Source organism: Toxorhynchites rutilus, chromosome 3 (assembly GCF_029784135.1).
Source record: "Toxorhynchites rutilus septentrionalis strain SRP chromosome 3, ASM2978413v1, whole genome shotgun sequence".
NCBI lineage: Eukaryota > Metazoa > Arthropoda > Insecta > Diptera > Culicidae > Toxorhynchites > Toxorhynchites rutilus.
In genome coordinates, this window is record NC_073746.1 from 132,453,485 (window position 1) to 132,473,632 (window position 20,148).

Sequence of the window (20,148 nt, forward strand, 5' to 3'; positions counted from 1 at the left end):
TTCTGACATCAATCCAGTAAAAAACTGAGGAAGTTATCTGTGTAGGAAATTTAGAAACCATGAAAATCCTTAAAATGACGATTTCAAAAACTACTTGATCAAAAAACTGATAAATATTCCTTTCGAATACACCAAAAATCTCGTAGATAAAGTCAAATACAGCTAAAGATAGTTACAATGAACAAGGGATACCATACTAATGATGAAATTCGGAAATTGGCCAACGCCTTCAAAATCAAGTAGAGATTTTGTTCCGAAATCTTGTTTTCGAATTTCAAAAGAAGGAAAAAGAGATCTGCATGGTGAAGTACCATTACGGATTTGAGTCATTGTATGTCATGATTTTTTAGTAGTTGGAGTTATCATCGTAAGCGCTTATGTGTCCGGATTTCTATGCATTACGATAGCTGCGGCGCGAAATGGGTCTATGCGAGCGACCCTTCTCATCAGCATGTTTTATTTTGACTAACACAATTACTCCGTCAACAAATTCGGAGGGGAAACATCCAACGGTTGCCTCATTTAGTATCAGGTTGTTCTGTTCATGTATCACGTCTATGGTACGAAGTACGATTTTTTGGCAGTCCATATCGGTCTGGGATTTTATTGATGAACTTGTTTTGATTGCCATGATTGTTTCGGTCGTGGTAATTGGGTTCATAACTATTTCGTTCGTCTCGTTATGTTCGGCAATAACCCCTACGTATTCAATCATATTGTTTTGTTTGGTCTCGCTTTTTGCGTACAGCCGCTCTAAGTATCAGAATAGATTATGTCATATGTCTTCGGAATTGTAAAAAATCTCATTTCTCTCGCCACGAAGCTATATAGAGGGCGCTGAATGTTTTTTATATTTTACCGTGAAAGCTGAGGTTTTTTTTACATAACACATCCTAAAATCAGATAGGTGTTTTGACGTAGGACTACGTCTTTGATTTCTATATATATCTTTTTTTTTCTGTATTATAGTGACTTTCAACGCTTCTGGCTGGTTCGTCACTTTTACCTTCCATTTTGGAAGAATGTCGGGAGTGAGAATTGAACTTGTGATCTTGAGCGTGAGAAGTATGGATGTTACCTCCACGCCAGATCGGCTCCATCATACTATATATATCTATATATAATGGTTAACGACAAGAGCGACCGCAAAGTCACCATCATCGATGGAATAGCGACCCATTGAACCAGAATCTGGAGGAGACCCACTGTCGCAAAATCTGCAAGTACCAACCATTGGCCGTGGAGCTCAAGAAACTGTGGGGGCTAAGGGAAGTCCCAAGAATTGTTCCAGTCGTTCTCTCTGGAACTGGAATTATCCCGAAGACACTTCTGGAAGCACTAAAGGTGTTGAACATCGAGAAGGATTTGGCCGGCATCCAAAAGTCGGTCATCCTTAGCACCTGCGCGATTGTCCGACAATTCCTCGGTCAGGACTAAAACAGCACGAGCATGCAGATACGTACATTCCGCAGAGTCTAGTCCCCCTTTGGCATTCAGAAGCCTGGGGGCAGGTGAAAATTCTGGCTAGGTTCGCCTAGTTAAGAAGTGAGACAAGTCTGCCAAAAAAAAATATATATAAAATAAATAAAATAAATAAAATGGATAATATAAATAAAATAAATAAAATAGATAAAGGATTTTTCTCATCAAATATGATTTTCTATAACCTTCTGAAGAATTCGGATGTTTTTTGTGAGAAAGGTATTTTATGACTTCAAGGGTATGAATAAAAAATTGAATTCTTGTTTTATATTCAAAAAACGAAAACCGAATAGAAATTTTTTTGTTTTTTTGATTCGATTATATACAGTGAAAAGAAATCGGAGACTGTATATAATCGAGTCCGCCCTGTACTTCCTAAGATGGTTGAAAATGGGAAGTATATGCTTTAACACGTAAGCCGTGCAATTATATTCATGCCAGCTTAAAAAATCTATTATACTGAATGCAACCGAATGTTTATGCAGTTCCAACCTCCCACCCCCTCTCGCTCCAATTTTCATAGCAAAATGGCACACGTCGACTCAGAACTGTTAATTGGTTGAAAAATATTTCGAAATTGTTCAGTCATAGTGAACCTAACCATAAAATGTGCTTCATTTGGTTCAGTCAGTCTGGACCATGTTCGTATAGAAGGCCTCATAACTGCCTGTTTGAGCATAATGTGATGATGTTTTTTCACAATTGTCATACGTCAAAATATTGCCAGAGCGTAGTTAACATTTCTGGGAATAAAATTGAACGAAAAAAATGAATGCTTCGAGCAGAGCACTAAACTTTAAGCTCGTTTTTTTCTCGAAATAAAAAAAATGGCATATGGTACGGTCTGACTTAACACCGACCATGTGGAACCACATAGTATTTTCCTGTCATTCAATATCATATTCACTCCCAATGAAAATGCTTCAAGTTTGCTTTTGAAGTTCAACAGATCATCAAATATTTTCCCCCTATCAACTCCTGTTTGTTTTGACGCAGGATTACGTCTTTCGGGAACATATTGGGGGTACAAATTGAAAAACGAAAATCGAGCGCATCGTGAAAAATGTTCCATTTCAAACGCTTATTGCTCAGTCATTTTATGATGGATTGCTGAGATTTTTGCCTAAATCGATTTCGGCACTCCATAACAAATGTTTACATTGAATACAATAATACATGTCGTGAAACTAACTTTCGAACAATTAAAAAAAATCAATCGCTATCCAAACGGAAATATGTTCCTCGTTCTGATAGGACAAACTCGAAGATACAGGCTTCCTCTTGTACTATCAGTTATTGCTCAATCATTCTCTGATAGGTTTACGAGAGTTTTGCATCAATCATTTTGGGCATTCCGTAACAATTCATTACAGTGAAAATGAATAAAATAATTAGGTACATCTGGGCAAGTTGAAATTCGGGGTAAGTTAAAACAGAAGTCATAACTTCTACTAGGAATGATGGATTATGTATGTAATGTCCATTTTGTGTATATTAGACTACTTCCCCACATTTCACGTGTACCAAAGCCCTTTTTCCCAAATCTTCATATGTAATTCCTTAAATTTAGTTTTTCAAAAATCAGCTGTAGATAGTTCGAGAAGCAAAACCGCACATTAAACTCATGATAGTTTCGCGTTTCAACCTACCCCGGACAACGTTGAAACAATGCATATGAAAACTAAACATTTTAAAAATTGATATTTTCCAAACATCCAGTGTGAATCCCCATTTTTTATCGAAAGTCATCTGTTATACCTTGTATATGCTGCAAACAGATTTCAATTTAGTTATAGTGATTTTTCAAGATTTCAAGTTGAACTTCGAAAAAATCGTTTCAACTTGTCCCGGTGTACCTTATAATTTATGAAACTACATATGTACTTCAAAACGAAGGAGCCTGGGGCATTCGGCATTGCAAATCAAGTCGGAAACACTTCCAGAAAGTGAAACTTATAAAACAGAATTTGCTTTTCCATTTCAAATATGTTTTCTATATAATAAAGTAACATGTTTTTTGGGGAGAAAAATTGATAATTGTTTTCGATAATAATAATTATGTTATATTACATTGGTGGGTTTTTTTATTTCATCCATACAGAACACAGGAGCCATTCATTTCTTGTGTATATACTTAACAAAAAATGTGTTTTTTTTTATTAATTCGTGCATTTTTACATGATCATTTACATAAGTTTTAAGGAGCCGAACTCATAATTATATTTTTACAATTTTTTAAATCTATAGTTAGTGAGGTAGAAAACCGATTACTCGCGGTGTACTCGAGCTTAGAGGGGTGACATATTTTTTCAAGAAAAAGATGGAATAACAAAATGTTCATTAATTTTATTTGACTGTCTTCAATATACACCCAGGCACCCAGGTTTTTTTACGCGGTTTTTTGCGCGGTTTTTTACGAGGTTTTTTTACGCGGATTTTCCAATTAACGCGTTTTTTTTACGCAGATTTTCCAATTAACGCGGTTTTTTATACGCGGTATCCGCGTTTTTACGTTTTTACGGGCAGCGATTCGTGAATAGATTTCCCTGTCTACTTAGCTCTGCAAGGTCCAATAGTGGTACTGCACGTACATCGGCAGTAGAGTATACAAATCACAAGGGAATCTCCTAGCAACAGCAATTGACCTCATTCGGGAGGAAAATCGAACTATAGCTACCAGTAACCAACGAAATTGCAGGAAAAAAGTACGGGTTTTCGGAAGGGAGCAACACTCAACTTTTTACTTCCCTTCTACGTAAGGATAGTCCCATTTGATATCTATTATTAGGTGAGATGGTTTTTTTACGCGGATTTTTCAATTAACGCGGTTTTTCTTCAACGCGGTTTTTTTTACGAGAAACGTATCCCCCGCGAAAAAAAAAGCTTGGTGTACATTCGACAAAAAAAATTAGAGAAACAGAGTTCGGAAATTTTAACTGATTTTTTACATGCTGTAACTTCGTGAATATTCAACGCATATCGATGGGATATGCATCATTTTGAAGCTACAACTTTCATGTATTAGAATATTTTACTTACAAGTATTCATATTGATGTGTGTAGATGTAGGGGGCAACAATGTCGGTTAGAAATGAAAAACCGATTTTTCTCTGTTTTTTCAAGAATATTCTGGACTAACACAATCTTTTGCTAACCAACTCAACAGCATATCCAATTAACCTTATCAACCAGCTTATATTTGGTTCCACGAACGTTCCAGTAGGACCTTCCTACATAGAGATATTTCAGTTTGAATGAAAAATTACCCCTTCGTTTTTGATGATGAATCATTCAATAAACAACCATCGCACCACAAATCGAAAGGCAGTTTTGAAAACTACAATAAACTCTGCACAAGGATGATTTGTTACTTTGACGAAATAAAAAATAATTTTAATTTTTTGCATCGATTTCGAGATAGTGCCAAAAACAGGATTTTTATAGTGCTTTACAAAATCCACTGTAGTTTTGCAAATCTCGCAATAAGTTCTTATGTTTGCCGGTAAATTTTTAGCCTAGTGTATCCTCTAAACATCTGTGAACGTTTCATATTGATACGTGCAGCCGTTTTTCCTAGCCGAATTTTATGGTTTATATAAAAATCGGCTAGAGTGACATATTTTTTATATTTTTTCTGAGTTTTTTTTGCATAACATATCTGAAAATCACAGATGTGATTTTTGTCGTTTTGAAGTTATGATTTTTAAAAGTCAACTAATGGTCCCAAAAATCGTTTGTTGCCTTTTCTTCCAAAAATCCATAACTTTTGAACAACTGGACTGAATCAGAAAATCGGCATATCAAATTAAACCAATAAAATGAGCTAGTCTTTCTTGGAAAAAATATTACACTTGCGAAAAATTAGACTATAGTCCCAGTATAGTCGAGGCGTTCCGAAATAGCGATATTGAAGGTGCCATATTACTTTTTTACGCATTTCCATGCCGATCACTTCATTGGTTTGAAGCGAAGTTTTGATTCATAATGTCACCGCTTGTCGGTTAATGGTAAGATTCCTGGTGAAGATATTCATAAACGTGAGCGAGGGAACCACAGTGTTGTATCTTACCTCGCGCAACTGGTATCCAGACCGCTTCTATAATTAACACTCACTGATTAATTTGCAGATTATATAAGCCACGTTTATTTCCACAACCATTAGAGTCTATCGTACAAAACTAAGTCCCCGAACATCACAACTTCTATCCCAAGCTACCCTATCTATTTCTCTCATCTCTTCATTCTCCAAAATTCAGTCACCCTTCCTCATTCTCTCATTATGAATCTCTATACACAGCATAGTGTAATTTGTGGATTATTTCTTCGGGAAATAGATTTTGGGGCCTGGGAGATGTAATGTTGCTGAGAGATACTTAAGAACTATTTGGATATTCAATAAGATCATTGTTTAAGGTTCGCTCTAGACTAGCGGGCAATCAACAGTACATGTTAATGCTTCGAGTTAATTTGAAAAAAAAGTTAAATTTCAGTGCAAGCATTCATTCATCAGCTCTTCTAATTTTTGTCAAGTGCACATACTTAACCAAAAATGTTAATTAACTTAATTTTATTGTCTCCAATATAAATATATGTAAAACCTAAACTATGTTCTGTAAAATCCAATTAATGTAATATGAAACTTTAGTGTACACTCCCGGTAAACTTTCAACACCACAAGAGCTCAGTCCATACGACACAATTCCATGCTGAACAGCACGTGCCTCTGTGTTTGAAAAATACTGTAGTGGTCCTCCCGAATCACCGGCGCAATTGTCCATTCTATCCACGCCACCCGCACAAAGCTGAGTGTCATCATCCAGTGAAATGGCATCATTCAGTTGCATTAGTGTTGGCCTACATTCACCGTTGGAAACGATTGGCAGACTAACGGACTGCAATATATCGGAGGATCCATTGTTTTCCTCAGTATTGCCCCATCCAGTGACGATCATCCTTTCCGGTTCAGGATTGTTCCGAAAGTTGCTGATTGGGAGACAAATTGTTTGCACATCTATCAGGTAAGGAGAGAGAATATAGTAAGTTAATCAACCAACACACCATAAATCAACATACTATCATTAATCACAGCGGAAGTAGCTAGTCTGATCAACCCAATATCATGTTTGCGCTTTGACGAACTGTACTTTTCGTGTCTAATAAATTTGGCAACTGCAATGTTCTGGGGATCTGGCGCACAGTCGTCTCCATCTACATGCTCAATACAATCTTGTGCTTTGGATAGGTCGTGTTCTCCCAAGCGTACAGATTCTCTGAAATATGAACATTGATTGTTATTCCTCTTGGATAATAAAGTTGATAAATAGTCATTACATTGAACGTCTATGGGAACAGTGTGCTGCGGTGAGAACATAAAGCTTGGTAATCAGAGTTCCTCCACAAACGAATGCACCATCGTCTGCTTGTAGTAATGCCATCCAGGGATAAGTGTACAGTGCGGTATCGTTACCTTTCGACACCCGATCGCCACTCGTTCTTCCGCAACTCTTCGTATCCAGCATAGCTAATCCTGACTGTGGGCCAGATTGTGTACAACAGATGCTAAAAATCTGAAATAAATAATGAAATATTTTAAATTATGTTATCTAAAGCGTTCCTTTTCTATTTTATTTTATTTCGTTTTGACCTTTGACGTAGGACTATATCTTCTATTTCCATATGAGGAGCCAAACGCTTAACTATAGTTTTATAACATTTTTACAAACATTTTTCATTAATTCAATGATTAACTTTAAATCTCGAAGTGTCATACAGTTTTAAGGCATTTGCCAACAATTTTGTTTTTTCAAAACTCTGATTTCCGGTGATTTTTCAAATTTTAACACTTGTGACACCAGTAAATGAAGCACGAATGAGCTAATATTTTGCATAGGGTATATTATCGTGCAAATCCACATTTCGTAGCATGTTCCGAATGAAAAGTCGAGATAACTATTTTTATTGGCACCCAAAAACATACTTTTCGTTCCGTACTCCGAAAAAAAGTCCTAGAATCCCGATTTTTGACAAAAAAAAAAATTTTTCGAGATGACACTAGATCTTGACGTTTTGCAATTCTAAGACATTTTTTTTTTTTTTTATTCCATTTATTTATTTATTAGGCTCATTAGCATTTAGCTGTAACAGAGCCGGGTTTAATCGTGTACATGTACATATGTTTATGTTTCCATAAATTGTGAATTACACAGTAGTTAGTAGTAGCCATTTAGGCGTTAAGTTTTTCTGTTCCATTACATTATGGTAAATTACACAGTAGTAGCCATTCTAGGCGTAAGGGTATTCTTTCTGTTCATCCATTGTTCAGCAGACCGGACAGCGGAGACAGTTGATATTGATCATTGTTGGGTTATTTATAGAACAGCAGCCCGATGTTTCTTGCAGAGCAGAGCAGTTGTATGGATGAATCGATCTTTGTTCCACCGTGGATCGATTTCCATCGCTGATGATGATTGCGTGGACGTAGTTATTCTATAACAACACAAAGATGGTCAATTGAGGGCCCTGAGTTTGAACTCACGATCGATCGCTTGGTAAGCGAACGCGTAACCAAGTGGCTACGAAGACCCCCTATCTAAGACATTTGGCATCAAAAATTTTTTTTTCGAAAACCCCGATTCCCTTTACTCCCCCCTTGGGTGATTTTTCGATTTTCAAAAAACTTAAACTTTAACCGCTTTGCGAAACCCTCCCTTAAGTCCAATTGAGCTGGAATTCTGCATAGGGTGTTTTTTCGAGGTGGTGAACATTTTGTATAGGGTAACTTTTTGAAATTTTAGGGTCGATTTTTTCCCATACATTCATTGGCACCCTAATATACACTGTATGCACTGAGGAAGGGATCTGAAGGCTACAGGAGGTGCAGGAAATTCCGTTGAACACTCCAAATCCTGTAGACTCGTTCATAGAAGATCCATCGGTAAAGTACATATTACCACAATTGATATGCGTATACTTTGCATCGAAGTTCGTTAGAACGATCTCTGATCGATGATGATCTGGAATTCCATGGGTTTCCTGCTCAATGAACAGGTCAAAAATAACAGGGGAATTTAAGTAGTCAAGAAAACAAACACGGTTGGGGATATATGAAGAAGGAGCAACCTGCATGGAGATGAATTCATTGTGATTAATCCTGAATGAAAGCTCAATTCGATCAGTTGCTCAAAATTTCAAATCACCAATGGGTTCATGAGGGCATACACAACAACGCAATAGGGAGACAAAGTTACTGAAATCGCTCGAGTTTAATGAGGTGTGTTTTGGCAGTTGATTGAAAACAGAATAAGCCATACTCCATCACTGAGAGAATAGTTGTTCGTTCCCGGTACCGGTAATTGTACGAGGAAAATTTATTTTTTGATGACATTTTTTACTCAGATACCCATATTACTCCCCAAGCACATTTGGAGTCGAACTAGATACAAGATACTTGAATGACATTGCATGAAAGATCGGTGTACCCAAATACTGAAACTTTAATTTTGCTACTCTATGCTTCATAGAAAAGGCGACCATCTCTGTATTCTCCGGGGAGAACTCAATTCCTACGCCAATGCACAATGATCCAGGAAACGCATTTAAGGGGAAATTGGCGGCTAGAGCAACAACATGCGAACTGTGACAAGTTCAGCATTGCTAAATGTTAACCTTGATAAGCTCTAAAAGTCGTCCGAAGACAATTTTCATGTAGAATTTTATTCATTCCATGTCAAACCGATATAGTGGTTTTCTGATTTTCGTGAAAAGCTATAATTTTGTTCCGTAACGCAAAACATTAGATCCGTAGTTTTTTATTTTTTCATTAGGGTGACCATTTCGATTTTAGGGTGTAACGAAAAAAGTTTTTTTTCCATTTTTTCTCAAAAATGACTTTTTACAAAATTTCATAACTTTTGAACACCTGCACCGATTCCGATGATTGACATATTAAATTGAAGACAATAAGTCTTCCTTGGAACATACTACACTTCCTGAAAAATTGGATTTGGATTTCGGAATTATTGATTGTATTGTTTTATATCGTTTTCATTGTCTCGGTACCAAGAGCGCTATATTTTTCAATATTTTTTTCTTGAAAGCTGAGCTTTTTTTTTTACACAATATCCAAAAATCTGGGAGGCTTTTTTTGTTTTGGAGATTTTTCATAGTTAAGCGATGGTTCAAAATATCATTTTCCCCTTTTTTTCCAAAAATTACATTATTCAGAAAATCATCACTTTTCAACTTACTGGGCCGATTCAGATGATTGATATATCAATTTGAAGCTAATGCATTTTTTTTTCAAAAAAGACTAGTTGGCTTCAATTTGATATGTCTAACGTCTAAATCGGTCCAGTAGATCAAAGGTGATGATTTTTTGAAAAAAGAGGAAAATTTTGATTTTTCGGGGCACCTTCAAATCGAAATGGTCACCATAACAAAAAAAAAGAAGGAACTAATGTTTTGCTTTAAAGAACAAAATAACATCTTTTCACGAGAACCAATATATCGGTTTGACATGGAACAGCTGATCTAAATAAATAAAAATGGAAGGCCAAATGTGTTACTAAGCTCAAAACACGATGAGGGAATGGTCCGATTTGAGCCGTCTTTGTTTTGTTGTATTTGTATCGGCCCACAGATCAATATTATGGTGGGAAAAAGTTTTGAAATGTTTGAAAAGCTTCTAGAGAAAGTTCGAAAAAAATAATTCTCATTATTCTCATAATAATAATTTTGGGCGGGACGAAGTTCGCCTGGTCAGCTAGTCCAAGATATTAAAGTTATAGAAAAAAACCCGTTATTTCATGGTCACTCTAATGCTGCCTATATAGAATAAAAAGTGCCGAATCGATTATAGAAAAATATAGAACTTTGTTCTACAAAGTTGATTAAAATAACTGAAGCCATAACATTGTCGAATTATGTTTATCTCTATCTATACTAATTCCCTTTGAGGCTAATGTGGCTAAAATACATGTGATACGATAGCACAGGTTGTTTTTTGGGAGCTTTAAGCGTAAAATTTAAAAGAAAACAAAGATGAATGGCGTTAGTTTCTATTAATTTGGTTTCATTGAAATGACAATTCTTTACCATTTTTATTATTATAATAACGTTTCCAACACCTCGGCTGGCTCGGCTTCAATCGGGAAGCCCAGTTTTTGCAAATTCCGCACCAATGCCAATGGTCCAGGGAGCATTCATGTGAAAATTAGCATCTAGAGCTCGACAGTTATTCTCTAGACAAAAATTGTATTCAAAAAAGTGGTTACATATTAGGCTGTCAAAAAAGTCCTGAGGTATTTTTTTTGAATTTTCAATTGTTCATAAAATTAGTTACAATCATCTGTTTTAAGTCAAATACGCGCCGTTTTGTTTGATGACTTGTTCCCAACGAGATGCCAACTTCATAATACCCCTGTTATAGAAGCTCGCTTCCTTATTGGCAAAAAACTCGGATAGCCAATTTTCACAGGCCTCTTTTGTGGCTAACTTCTGACTACCTAGCTCGTTCGCCATGGACAGAAACAGGTGGTAGTCACTTGGTGCAAGGTCCGGACTATACGGCGGATGCAAAAGAACCTCCCATCCGAGCTCCCGGAGCTTCTGGCGCGTCACCAAAGAAGTGTGTGGCCTGGCGTTGTTCTGATGGAAGACAATGCGGCCTCTGTTTATCAAAGATAGCCTCTTCTTCATGAGTGCTAACTTCAAGCGGTCCAGTTGTTGGCAGTACAGGTCCGAATTGAGCATTTGGCCATAGGGAAGCAGCTCATAATAGATTATTCCTTGACAATCCCACCAAACACACAGCAGAACCTTCCTGGTCGTTAATGAGGGCTTGGCCACCATCTGAGCCGCTTCAACGGGCTTCGACCACGACCGTTTGCGCTTCACGTTGTCGTAAGTGACCCACTTTTCATCGCCGGTCACCATCCGCTTCAGAAACGGGTCGATTTTGTTGCGATTCAGCAGCGATTCACATGCGTCGATACGGTCAAGATGTTTTTTTTTGCGTCAACGTGTGTGGCACCCATACATCGAGCTTCTTTGTGAATCCAAGCTTCTTCAAATGGTTAATAATGGTTTGATGACTTATCCCCAGCTCTTGGCCGATGCTACGGCTGCTACTATGCCGGTCTTTCGTGGCTAATTCAGCGATTTTGTCGCAATCTTCGACGATAGGCCTTCGGGAGCGTGGCGCATTTTCGACGACCTCTACACCAGAACGAAAACGTTGAAACCATCGTTGTGCGGTGGAAATGGAAACTGTATCGCGTCCATAAACTGCACAAATTTTATTGGCAGCTTGAGATGCATTTTTGCCTTTGTCATAGTAGTACTGTAAAATATGTCGGATTTTTTCTTTATTTTGCTCCATATTTGCGACACTATAACTCACGAACGACTTAACCAAACAAAACACTGTCAAGGACTCTATTATAGCGCGCAAAAATACCTTTCCAACAAGCTATAGTATGACTCGATACAATGAATACAACTAGAACTACGCGCTTACAACGACACCTCGCGGAAATACCGCAGGACTTTTTTGACAGTCTAATATAATTTATTTATTTATTTATTTATTTATTTATTTCCATCTAGCTTGATGCATTAATGATATGTTTCATGATGAGGAAAAGCCCTTTCGAGTTAACGTACTCATGAGGGCATAAAAACCTCATATCTTTTCGTGTTTGAAAAACAATAAAATAACAATAAATTTACAATAAACGGTTAAGTTGAACTAGAACATACATAAAAACATATTGCACATCAAGTGATCAAAAAATAAAATCAAACTATAAACAAAATAAAAAATTCTTAGAACTAAGTCATTGTTGGCTTGAAACGTTATTCACAAAATCATGTTACCGGTAGAGTTAATATCTTCTGCTCCACAGTCTGCGCTGAAATATTGCCGCTAAAGTATTGAAGTCGAAATGCTCATAAACTTCGTTAAACCTTGCCGCCATAAATCTGATTGGGTCGTGTTGTCCATAACCTGCAATACGTGCATCAAGTAGTAGGAAATCTCTTCGTCTTAGAACTCTCTCCGGTGCGTAAACGTTGAATTGTGACAATATTTCCGCTGCATCGGTTTCACCCAACAAAATTTTTGCAACAAATACAGCTTGAGCGACAGATCTCCTACGTTCCAGTGTATCAAGTCCAAGCGGCCTACATCGATGTTCATACGGTGGTAAATTAACGGGATCTCGCCAAGGAAGGTTGCGTAGAGCATATCTCACGAACTTTCTTTGTACTGACTCGAATCTATTTATCCAGGTGCTATGATATGGAAACCACACGATAGCATTTGAATCTAAAATCGAGCGTACAAGTGCACAATACAGTGATCGAAGGCAATGAGGATCGCGAAATTCGTTAGCTATTTTAAAAATGAAACCTAATTGTCTATTGGCTTTTGCGATGATTCCATCGTAATGAAGGCGGAACGTGAGTCCTGAATCAAGGATAACTCACAGGTCACGTATATGATTAACGCGTACAAGAGGTTGGCTGGAGATGTTGTAGTCGTAGGTAATCGGATTCAATTTCCGATGAAACGATGTTACATTGCATTTCGAAATGCTTATAGTTAATAAGTTTTTGGAGCACCATTCTTCAAAAGTATCAATCCATTGTTGCAAGAGAAGACAATCTTCAATATTGTTTACTATTATGTATATCTTGACATCGTCTGCGTAGAAAAGGCGGCATCCTGGCGGTAGTAATTCCGATAATTCATTCATAAAAATTTGAGAGTGGGCCTAAATTGCTTCCCTGTGGAACGCCGGATTTGTTGGAAAAATATTCTGACGATTCCGATCCAATTTTGACACATAGTCTGCGGTTTGTAAGGTATGATTCGAACCATTTGATGAGATCACTAGAGATTCCGAGTTTATTCAGTTTTAAAAGTAGTATCCTATGATCGACTCGGTCGAACGCTGCTTTGAGGTCGGTATATATCACGTCAACTTGTGAACCGGCATCTAGACTACTTAAGCAAAATGAAGTGAACTGCACCAGATTTGTGGAAACAGATCTTTTAGGGTAGAATCCATGTTGATCAACTGATATATAATTTTTACAGCTCCGGAACAATACATCATTAACAATTAACTCAAATACTTTCGAGCAAGCGCATAAAGAGGTGATGCCTCGATAATTTTCAACATTCTGCTTATCACCTTTTTTGTGGACGGGGAACATCACAGACAACTTCCAACTAAATGGAAATCTGCCTTCTTGAAGCGACATATTAAAAATCAGTGTTAATGGATGCACCAATGCGCTTGAACAACGTTTCAAAACGCAGGAGGGAATTCCATCCGGGCTAGCTGATGTAGAGTATTTCATCTTGGCAATAGCAGATTCTACCTGTTCATGGGTAACAGTAATACCTGTCAGTTCACAGACATTGTTTGGTGTGTCTCTACAAGCAACTGCCTGTTCATCGGTAGCGATGGAGCAATTGAATGCTCTTTTGAAATGTGTAGCGAAAAACTCGCTTTTTTCAGAAGGGGATCGAGCTGATTCGGAATCCAGGAAAATTTCTACCGGTAGTCCACTTTCTTTCCGTTTAGTGTTTACGAAATTCCAAAACCGCTTCGGATTACTCCGTAGGTTGTCTTGTGCACGAATAGTGTAACGTTTGTACAGATATCGGTTGTAAATTCGGTAATCGTTGCTGGCGCGTGCAAACTGTAGCTTATAGAAGGGACAACGAGTTCTACAATACTTCCGAAGTGTTCTGGACCTTGTACGTTTTAGGCATCGCAAACGTGCATGGTCAGTGTCGATGGTAGTTAGCGGTTCTATAGCTTCTGATAACTGACATTGCCCTATTAGAGAATCTGATATCAGTACTAAGTCGAGGAGTCGTTCATTTCTATTCAGGATTCTATTTATTTGCTTCAAGCCATTCAAACTGAAACCATCCAATAGTGCAGCACATGCAATAGAAGTATGTGATCTCATCACATCTACCGTTAGATAGTTTGAAGTGATGGGGGTCCATACAAGCCCAGGTTGGTTGTAATCCCCAAACAAGAGTGCGTGATCCAGTGCATGGAGTTCCGACATAATAGCACTGATAGATTCAATATGTTTGTTTACACTGCGTAAATCATTTCTGCGATCAGGTGGTAAGTATAGCACACCAATACTGACTCGAAAGTTGGATAGCCTCAGCGTCACCCAAAGATGTTCAAGACAAACGTCGACGGGAGTACGATCAAGACAGCAGTTCAGCGAAACTGAGACGGCGATAAGTACTCCACCACCTCTTGTTTTCGTGCTATTGGAGCGGTTACGATCTTTCCTGAATACAATGTAAGAGTCACCGAAAAGCTGAACAGAGCATATCCTATCGTCGAGCCATGTCTCGGTGAGGACAATTACGTCGTAGCGCGATTCAGTGACTGCCAGAAAAAAGTCGTCGATTTTTGTACGCAGACCTCGCACGTTCTGGTAGTAGATTCCCAGGTTTCCCGGCAATGATGTATTGAGGGAAATACTACGATGCTCGGAGACAGGTTCGGATAGGGAATCTTCATCCAAACGTTCGATGTTGGTAGTATCCTCCGTACGAACCTCCATAGACTCATCGATGAAATTCTGTTCATGACTTGTCTGAAATTGTTGAGTACTACTGAGGGGAGGTGCAGTATCATTGGATCTGTAACACGAAGAGGGATCAGGCAGATGGACGTTACAAGAATACGCATACTTGCCTGTGCGAGGGGGTAGGGAGATCCCTTGACCGACCTCGACCGAAGGACCAGGATGAATTTGAAGGCAGGAACTATTGTTGCAAGAACTATCTAGATGCTCGACTTGGTCGGGTGGCTTAGGATCTCCCTTAGTGCTGTAGGCAAAACGTCCTGGGTTTAAACTATGGCAGCTGATGGTGGCTTCCTCACGGCAATCAGTGGTGAGTCTGGATTCACGGAAGATAGCCTGCGAAATTTTTGGGAACCGTAGTCCTCGAACTGGCGAAACATAATTCCTTCAGGCCACGTCTTCGGGTCAAGCGCTTTGCTCTTCAAAGCCGGATCGAGACCAACTTTGAATGAGACGAACGACATGTTGGTGGTATCCGTCCCTCTAGCTACCAACTTCACCACATTAGGAGCGTCGTCTATTTCCAAATTAGCTTATTTCCATATTATCAGGAATAGGATAACCATCATGTTCGATGAAGTAACCAATCTAACTTTCTTATCTTTATAGATAGAGTTAAACATAGTTCGACAATGTTGTAGCCCCAGATATTTTAAGCAACTTTGTGGAATAAAGTGTTTTTTTTCTATTTTTTAAATTAACCCATATAGTACTTTTTTTCAAAGTTGCATTAGGGTCACCATGAAAAAACGGGTTTTCAACATGCAAACTGTCTTCAGAAGACTTTTAGAGCTTACTAGGACAATTTTTTTGCGATGCAGAAGTTGTTAATATTTCAACTCTATGCAAAGTTATTGATATTTCTTCTCCATAAAAAAACGTTCTTTTCATTTGTTTGTCGTTTTTTTTTGTGCAAACATAAAAACAAGTTTATTGCTGGCATATTTTTAATAATGAAAAAGGGCATATTTGACTCTACATAATGCGAGATTTTCAAGACTTTTTTTTTGTGTTTGAGTAAATTAAATTTTGAAATCGTGAGTTTTTAAGGATAAAAAAATATCGATAACTTTGAACAGGATTAAGATATTGACAAGTTCTGCATCGCTAAATGTTCACATGGACAAGCTCTAAAAGCCGTATCAAGACAATTTTGGTCTAAAACGTTAGAGCAAAGAAGTCGTTTTTTCATGGTGACCCTAACGTAACTTAGATAGGAAGCGCTAAAAAAATCTTAAGGGAAGATCTTTTTTATCTAGACAAAAACTGCCTTCGACAAGGTTATTTTATATGATGGAGCGCTCATTTCAATGTTGTAAAAATAGGTGAAATCGAAAATTTAATTTTCGCCTCAAAGGGAATTAGTTTAGCCACTGCAACTGGCCAGGCAGAATTCACAGTTGCCAACTGGAAAGGTAGGAGTAGTGTGGGCAAATTGATCAGTGGGGCCTGCTTGTTTGGTAGCATAACTATTGACTATTGATACCGTATTGATAGGCACCTTATGTTTGAAGAATTTAATGAATCTTGAGTCACCCTGTACTTCAGTAGCGCAGTCGCATGTCGAAATATAAATGAAAACAGAAATTGCTCTCTCGATAGCCATTCGGCCGTACACCCAAACTAGCGTTGGCAGAAAACATTTAATCTTTGGCAGAAATGATGCCATTTCGTGTGCTGGAGGGTCGAATGCGCAAATAATGAACTGTTTTAAAAGCTTAAAAATGGCTTGTATGTATGCGAGCGGACATCTCTTTCTGTTTTCTTTTCTCATTTCATTTGGGATTGTGTCAAAAAAGCCCATGCGACGTCAATGGGGATCGAACCAAGGCCGGCTGAAATGCAAAGCTATTTCACACGACCACGCTATCCATATAGCTGCCAGTGCTGTTATATAGAAGCGTGATAATATTACACCTCATCATAAAATGAAGTTGGAAATGTTTTCTAAGAGGACAAAGCAGAACATGAACGAGAATATATCTTTCTCTGTCTGGGCCGTGTATTTGGAAAACTATACGAAAAGTTTTCATATGTGATCGTCCACGGAGCAAGGGACCTAGTCCGTGTTTTCAACATTTCGAGAAAACGCGTTTAATGTTTTTACTATCACTCCGCGAGATTGCGTTACAAACTATCCACGGTATTTCGGTTTGGATGGTCGATTCAACTTCGTAAACCACTCTGAGCATTAAAACAACCTTCTGTAGAAAATGCAATTTTGTAAATTTCATGCGTTTCGAAATAAATATTTTTATCGGGCTTGTACGAAAACTGTATTTACGGCGTCAATATTCGACTTCGGAGTTGTTTTAAACGGTTTTTCGGGGGTTTCCGGTCCCGAAAAAACTGAAAAAGCGAATTTGCCAAAAATCACGTACTAGGTCCCTTTTTTCGTGGACGATCACATATGCTTTCATTTAAATGTGTCTCCAGTTTCGCTCGCTCATATTGACTCTAGCATCTATATTATACAAATGGTATACATGTATTGGGGAGTAGAACATTTTCTGTTATTCTTCAGCTTAAATGTAATAAATCAGGATGCCATAACATGTGCTAAAAATTAACTTTGGGTGTAGTTCTGTGCGCATGGTATCTAAGGAATTTCTCGTGAAATTCAGTTTATTCAATCTGATATGTTGAACAAATCATCAGTTTGGACAGCTGTTCACATTTTCTAGGAGAGCTGAACTGATATTTTGTCCAATCTCAGCGACTAATAAGCATATGAATTACTTTGATGTTTGGAGGCGAAGTGGTCATAGGTGCATAACGACATATAATGTTCTGTTTACTAAAGCTAATATACCTCATCACATTCTGCTCTTGAAGAGGTTCCCTTTGTGGCTTTTACCCTGGAAAAATATGCCACTCCAACTAAACCACGCCTCATTATGCGGAACCTTATGTGTTTCTTACAACGTTTTTGTATGCATGAGAAAATTTATGTGAATAGGCCAAGCTTATTTCATACATGTACCTACTATATCGAATATGATTTGCACTAAATTGGACGAAAACAACGCATAAATCTATCCCATTTAGCTTGATAAGTGCGAATGAACACTTTGCCCCCACTAAGTAACCACTTCACCACCAAGCAAAAAAAAAGTTCGGTTTTTCACTTTTTTTATAATGATAAAAAATGTACTATTTAGAATTTTTACATTAAAAGTCGTATGTTATCTTGAACGACAATTTGTTGAACTATAATATTCTTAGAAAAAAGGGAATTGTACAGGAATGTGGATGTTGGAAATGGACACATTCCTTAGAGTAACCACTATGTCCCCACTTCCTCTATGCATTTTCTTGTTCTCCGCGAATTTGTTCTTGAAATACGCATTGGCAGTTTTCTCCGTTGAAATGGAAGGCAACTGTTTTTTTAAGTTTTGGTAGATATTTCGAAATATTTTCAAAAATGTATTGAAATTGACTACTTAGACAACAACAAAAGGAGATTGGAATCATGAACTGAGTATTTTGCATAAAAACGTACCCATTTTGTAATATTAAAATGAACTGGAAAATAAATGTATAACGATTATGTCTCAAACGGTGTAATACGATCCTGATTTTTGCGACATGTTTCTGTGACATTTATACCACTTAACAAGGTGAACACGCCGATGTCAACGTTTAATGATGTTTCCTTCGTTGTGTCCCCGTTTCATATCCCTCCTATCCGATCGATAAACTTTTACTTAGTCGCGGCAATACATACACACACTCTTTACAGATACACGGGCCGAAGGTTGTGCAGTCCACTGATCATTCAACAAGAGCCAAAGGTTGTACCGCTCATGACAACTCTACACGAGCTGATGATTGCGCCGGCTGGATTCCTCGAGTCGAGAAAGACGCACCACGCTAGATATGGGCTACAGACTAGGGGGCGTTGCTGATTAATGGTCAGCTGCATCCCAATAGGAAGTATCCCGTGTCGGGCACACGTACAGAGCATCGAAGACTGCAACATACCAATTATGAGAACACTTGTAATACTAACCTCGAGCCAATCGCGAGTAATCGGTTACATATTAGTAACATAGTTGTAAGCAAACATTGTCGAAATATTGAACTCCCGGCCCCGTTAGGCTGACGCCATATGAGCCTTAATAAAAATATATATTTTGGATAAAAAAAAAAAGGTGAACACTTATTATTATGTTACACTTACTATTATTTTTCCTTGCTTTTCGTAATTGCAGAGATTGTTTCCGACCTCCACTTGTATTAAGCGAGGCCAAAGGTTAGTTTTCACTAAAACATATTGTTTATATTCGGCACAGTCATTAAACGGCACACACTTCTGCTCACTTCCGCATTGTTTCAGCTTCAGCTGTCCTGTGAAAAAAGGCGCCATTCTTTATTCAAGTTTTCACGGAAACTATGCACGAACACGCTTACCAACGGCAAAATTTACGCACAGAACGCAGATGAACAATCTCAATCCTTCCATTGATCTTGGCAATTTTTTTATTTTTTTCATTAACCGAATTATAATTGTTCGACCGGCTAGAACGTTCGTCTGCTCTTGATTATAGAAGACGAAGATCGGAGCCACTTGTAGCTCGACCGGTCGCAACAATGCATTCAATAAGACTGGCTTGGAACCGCTTTTGGGAACTGGTTATATAAAACAGCATTTGCTTCGTTCTGGGCGGAGATTCTTCTTCTTCTTGGATGGCGTTAACGTTCCCTGTGGAACTTTTGCCGTCTCAACGTATGCATTAACTAGCGTCATTTGTTAATACTTAGTTGAGATTTCTTAAGCCAAATAACACGCCTTGAATGTATTCCGAGGGGCAAATTCGTGAATACGCGTGACCACAGTGCAAAGTCGAAGGAAATTTCTTTGACGAAAAATCCCCCGGCCAGAACGGGAATCGAACCCGAACACCCGGCATGATAATGTGAGACGCTAACCACTCGGCCACGGGTGCACTGATATACCCAAAGAGATATACCGGAGATATACCGGAGATATACCCAAAATTATTTGATTATCAAAAAAACAGGTGCGTGGGG

General features: G+C 38.1%; 1 protein-coding gene across 1 annotated transcript in view; it reads right to left on the minus strand.

The window, feature by feature from the left end:
* Positions 1-5,598: 5,598 nt before the first annotated feature.
* Positions 5,599-20,148, minus strand: part of LOC129773500 (uncharacterized) — a 38,623-nt gene continuing 24,073 nt past the window's right edge. Inside the window, exons 6-10 of the mRNA XM_055777112.1 lie at positions 19,528-19,726; positions 19,298-19,464; positions 6,814-7,049; positions 6,556-6,752; positions 5,599-6,493 (exon numbers count right to left, since the gene is read on the minus strand). Of these exons, the coding sequence (XP_055633087.1) occupies positions 6,081-6,493; positions 6,556-6,752; positions 6,814-7,049; positions 19,298-19,464; positions 19,528-19,726 (1,212 nt within the window). The 3' untranslated portion in view covers positions 5,599-6,080. The remainder of the gene's footprint in view (positions 6,494-6,555; positions 6,753-6,813; positions 7,050-19,297; positions 19,465-19,527; positions 19,727-20,148) is intronic.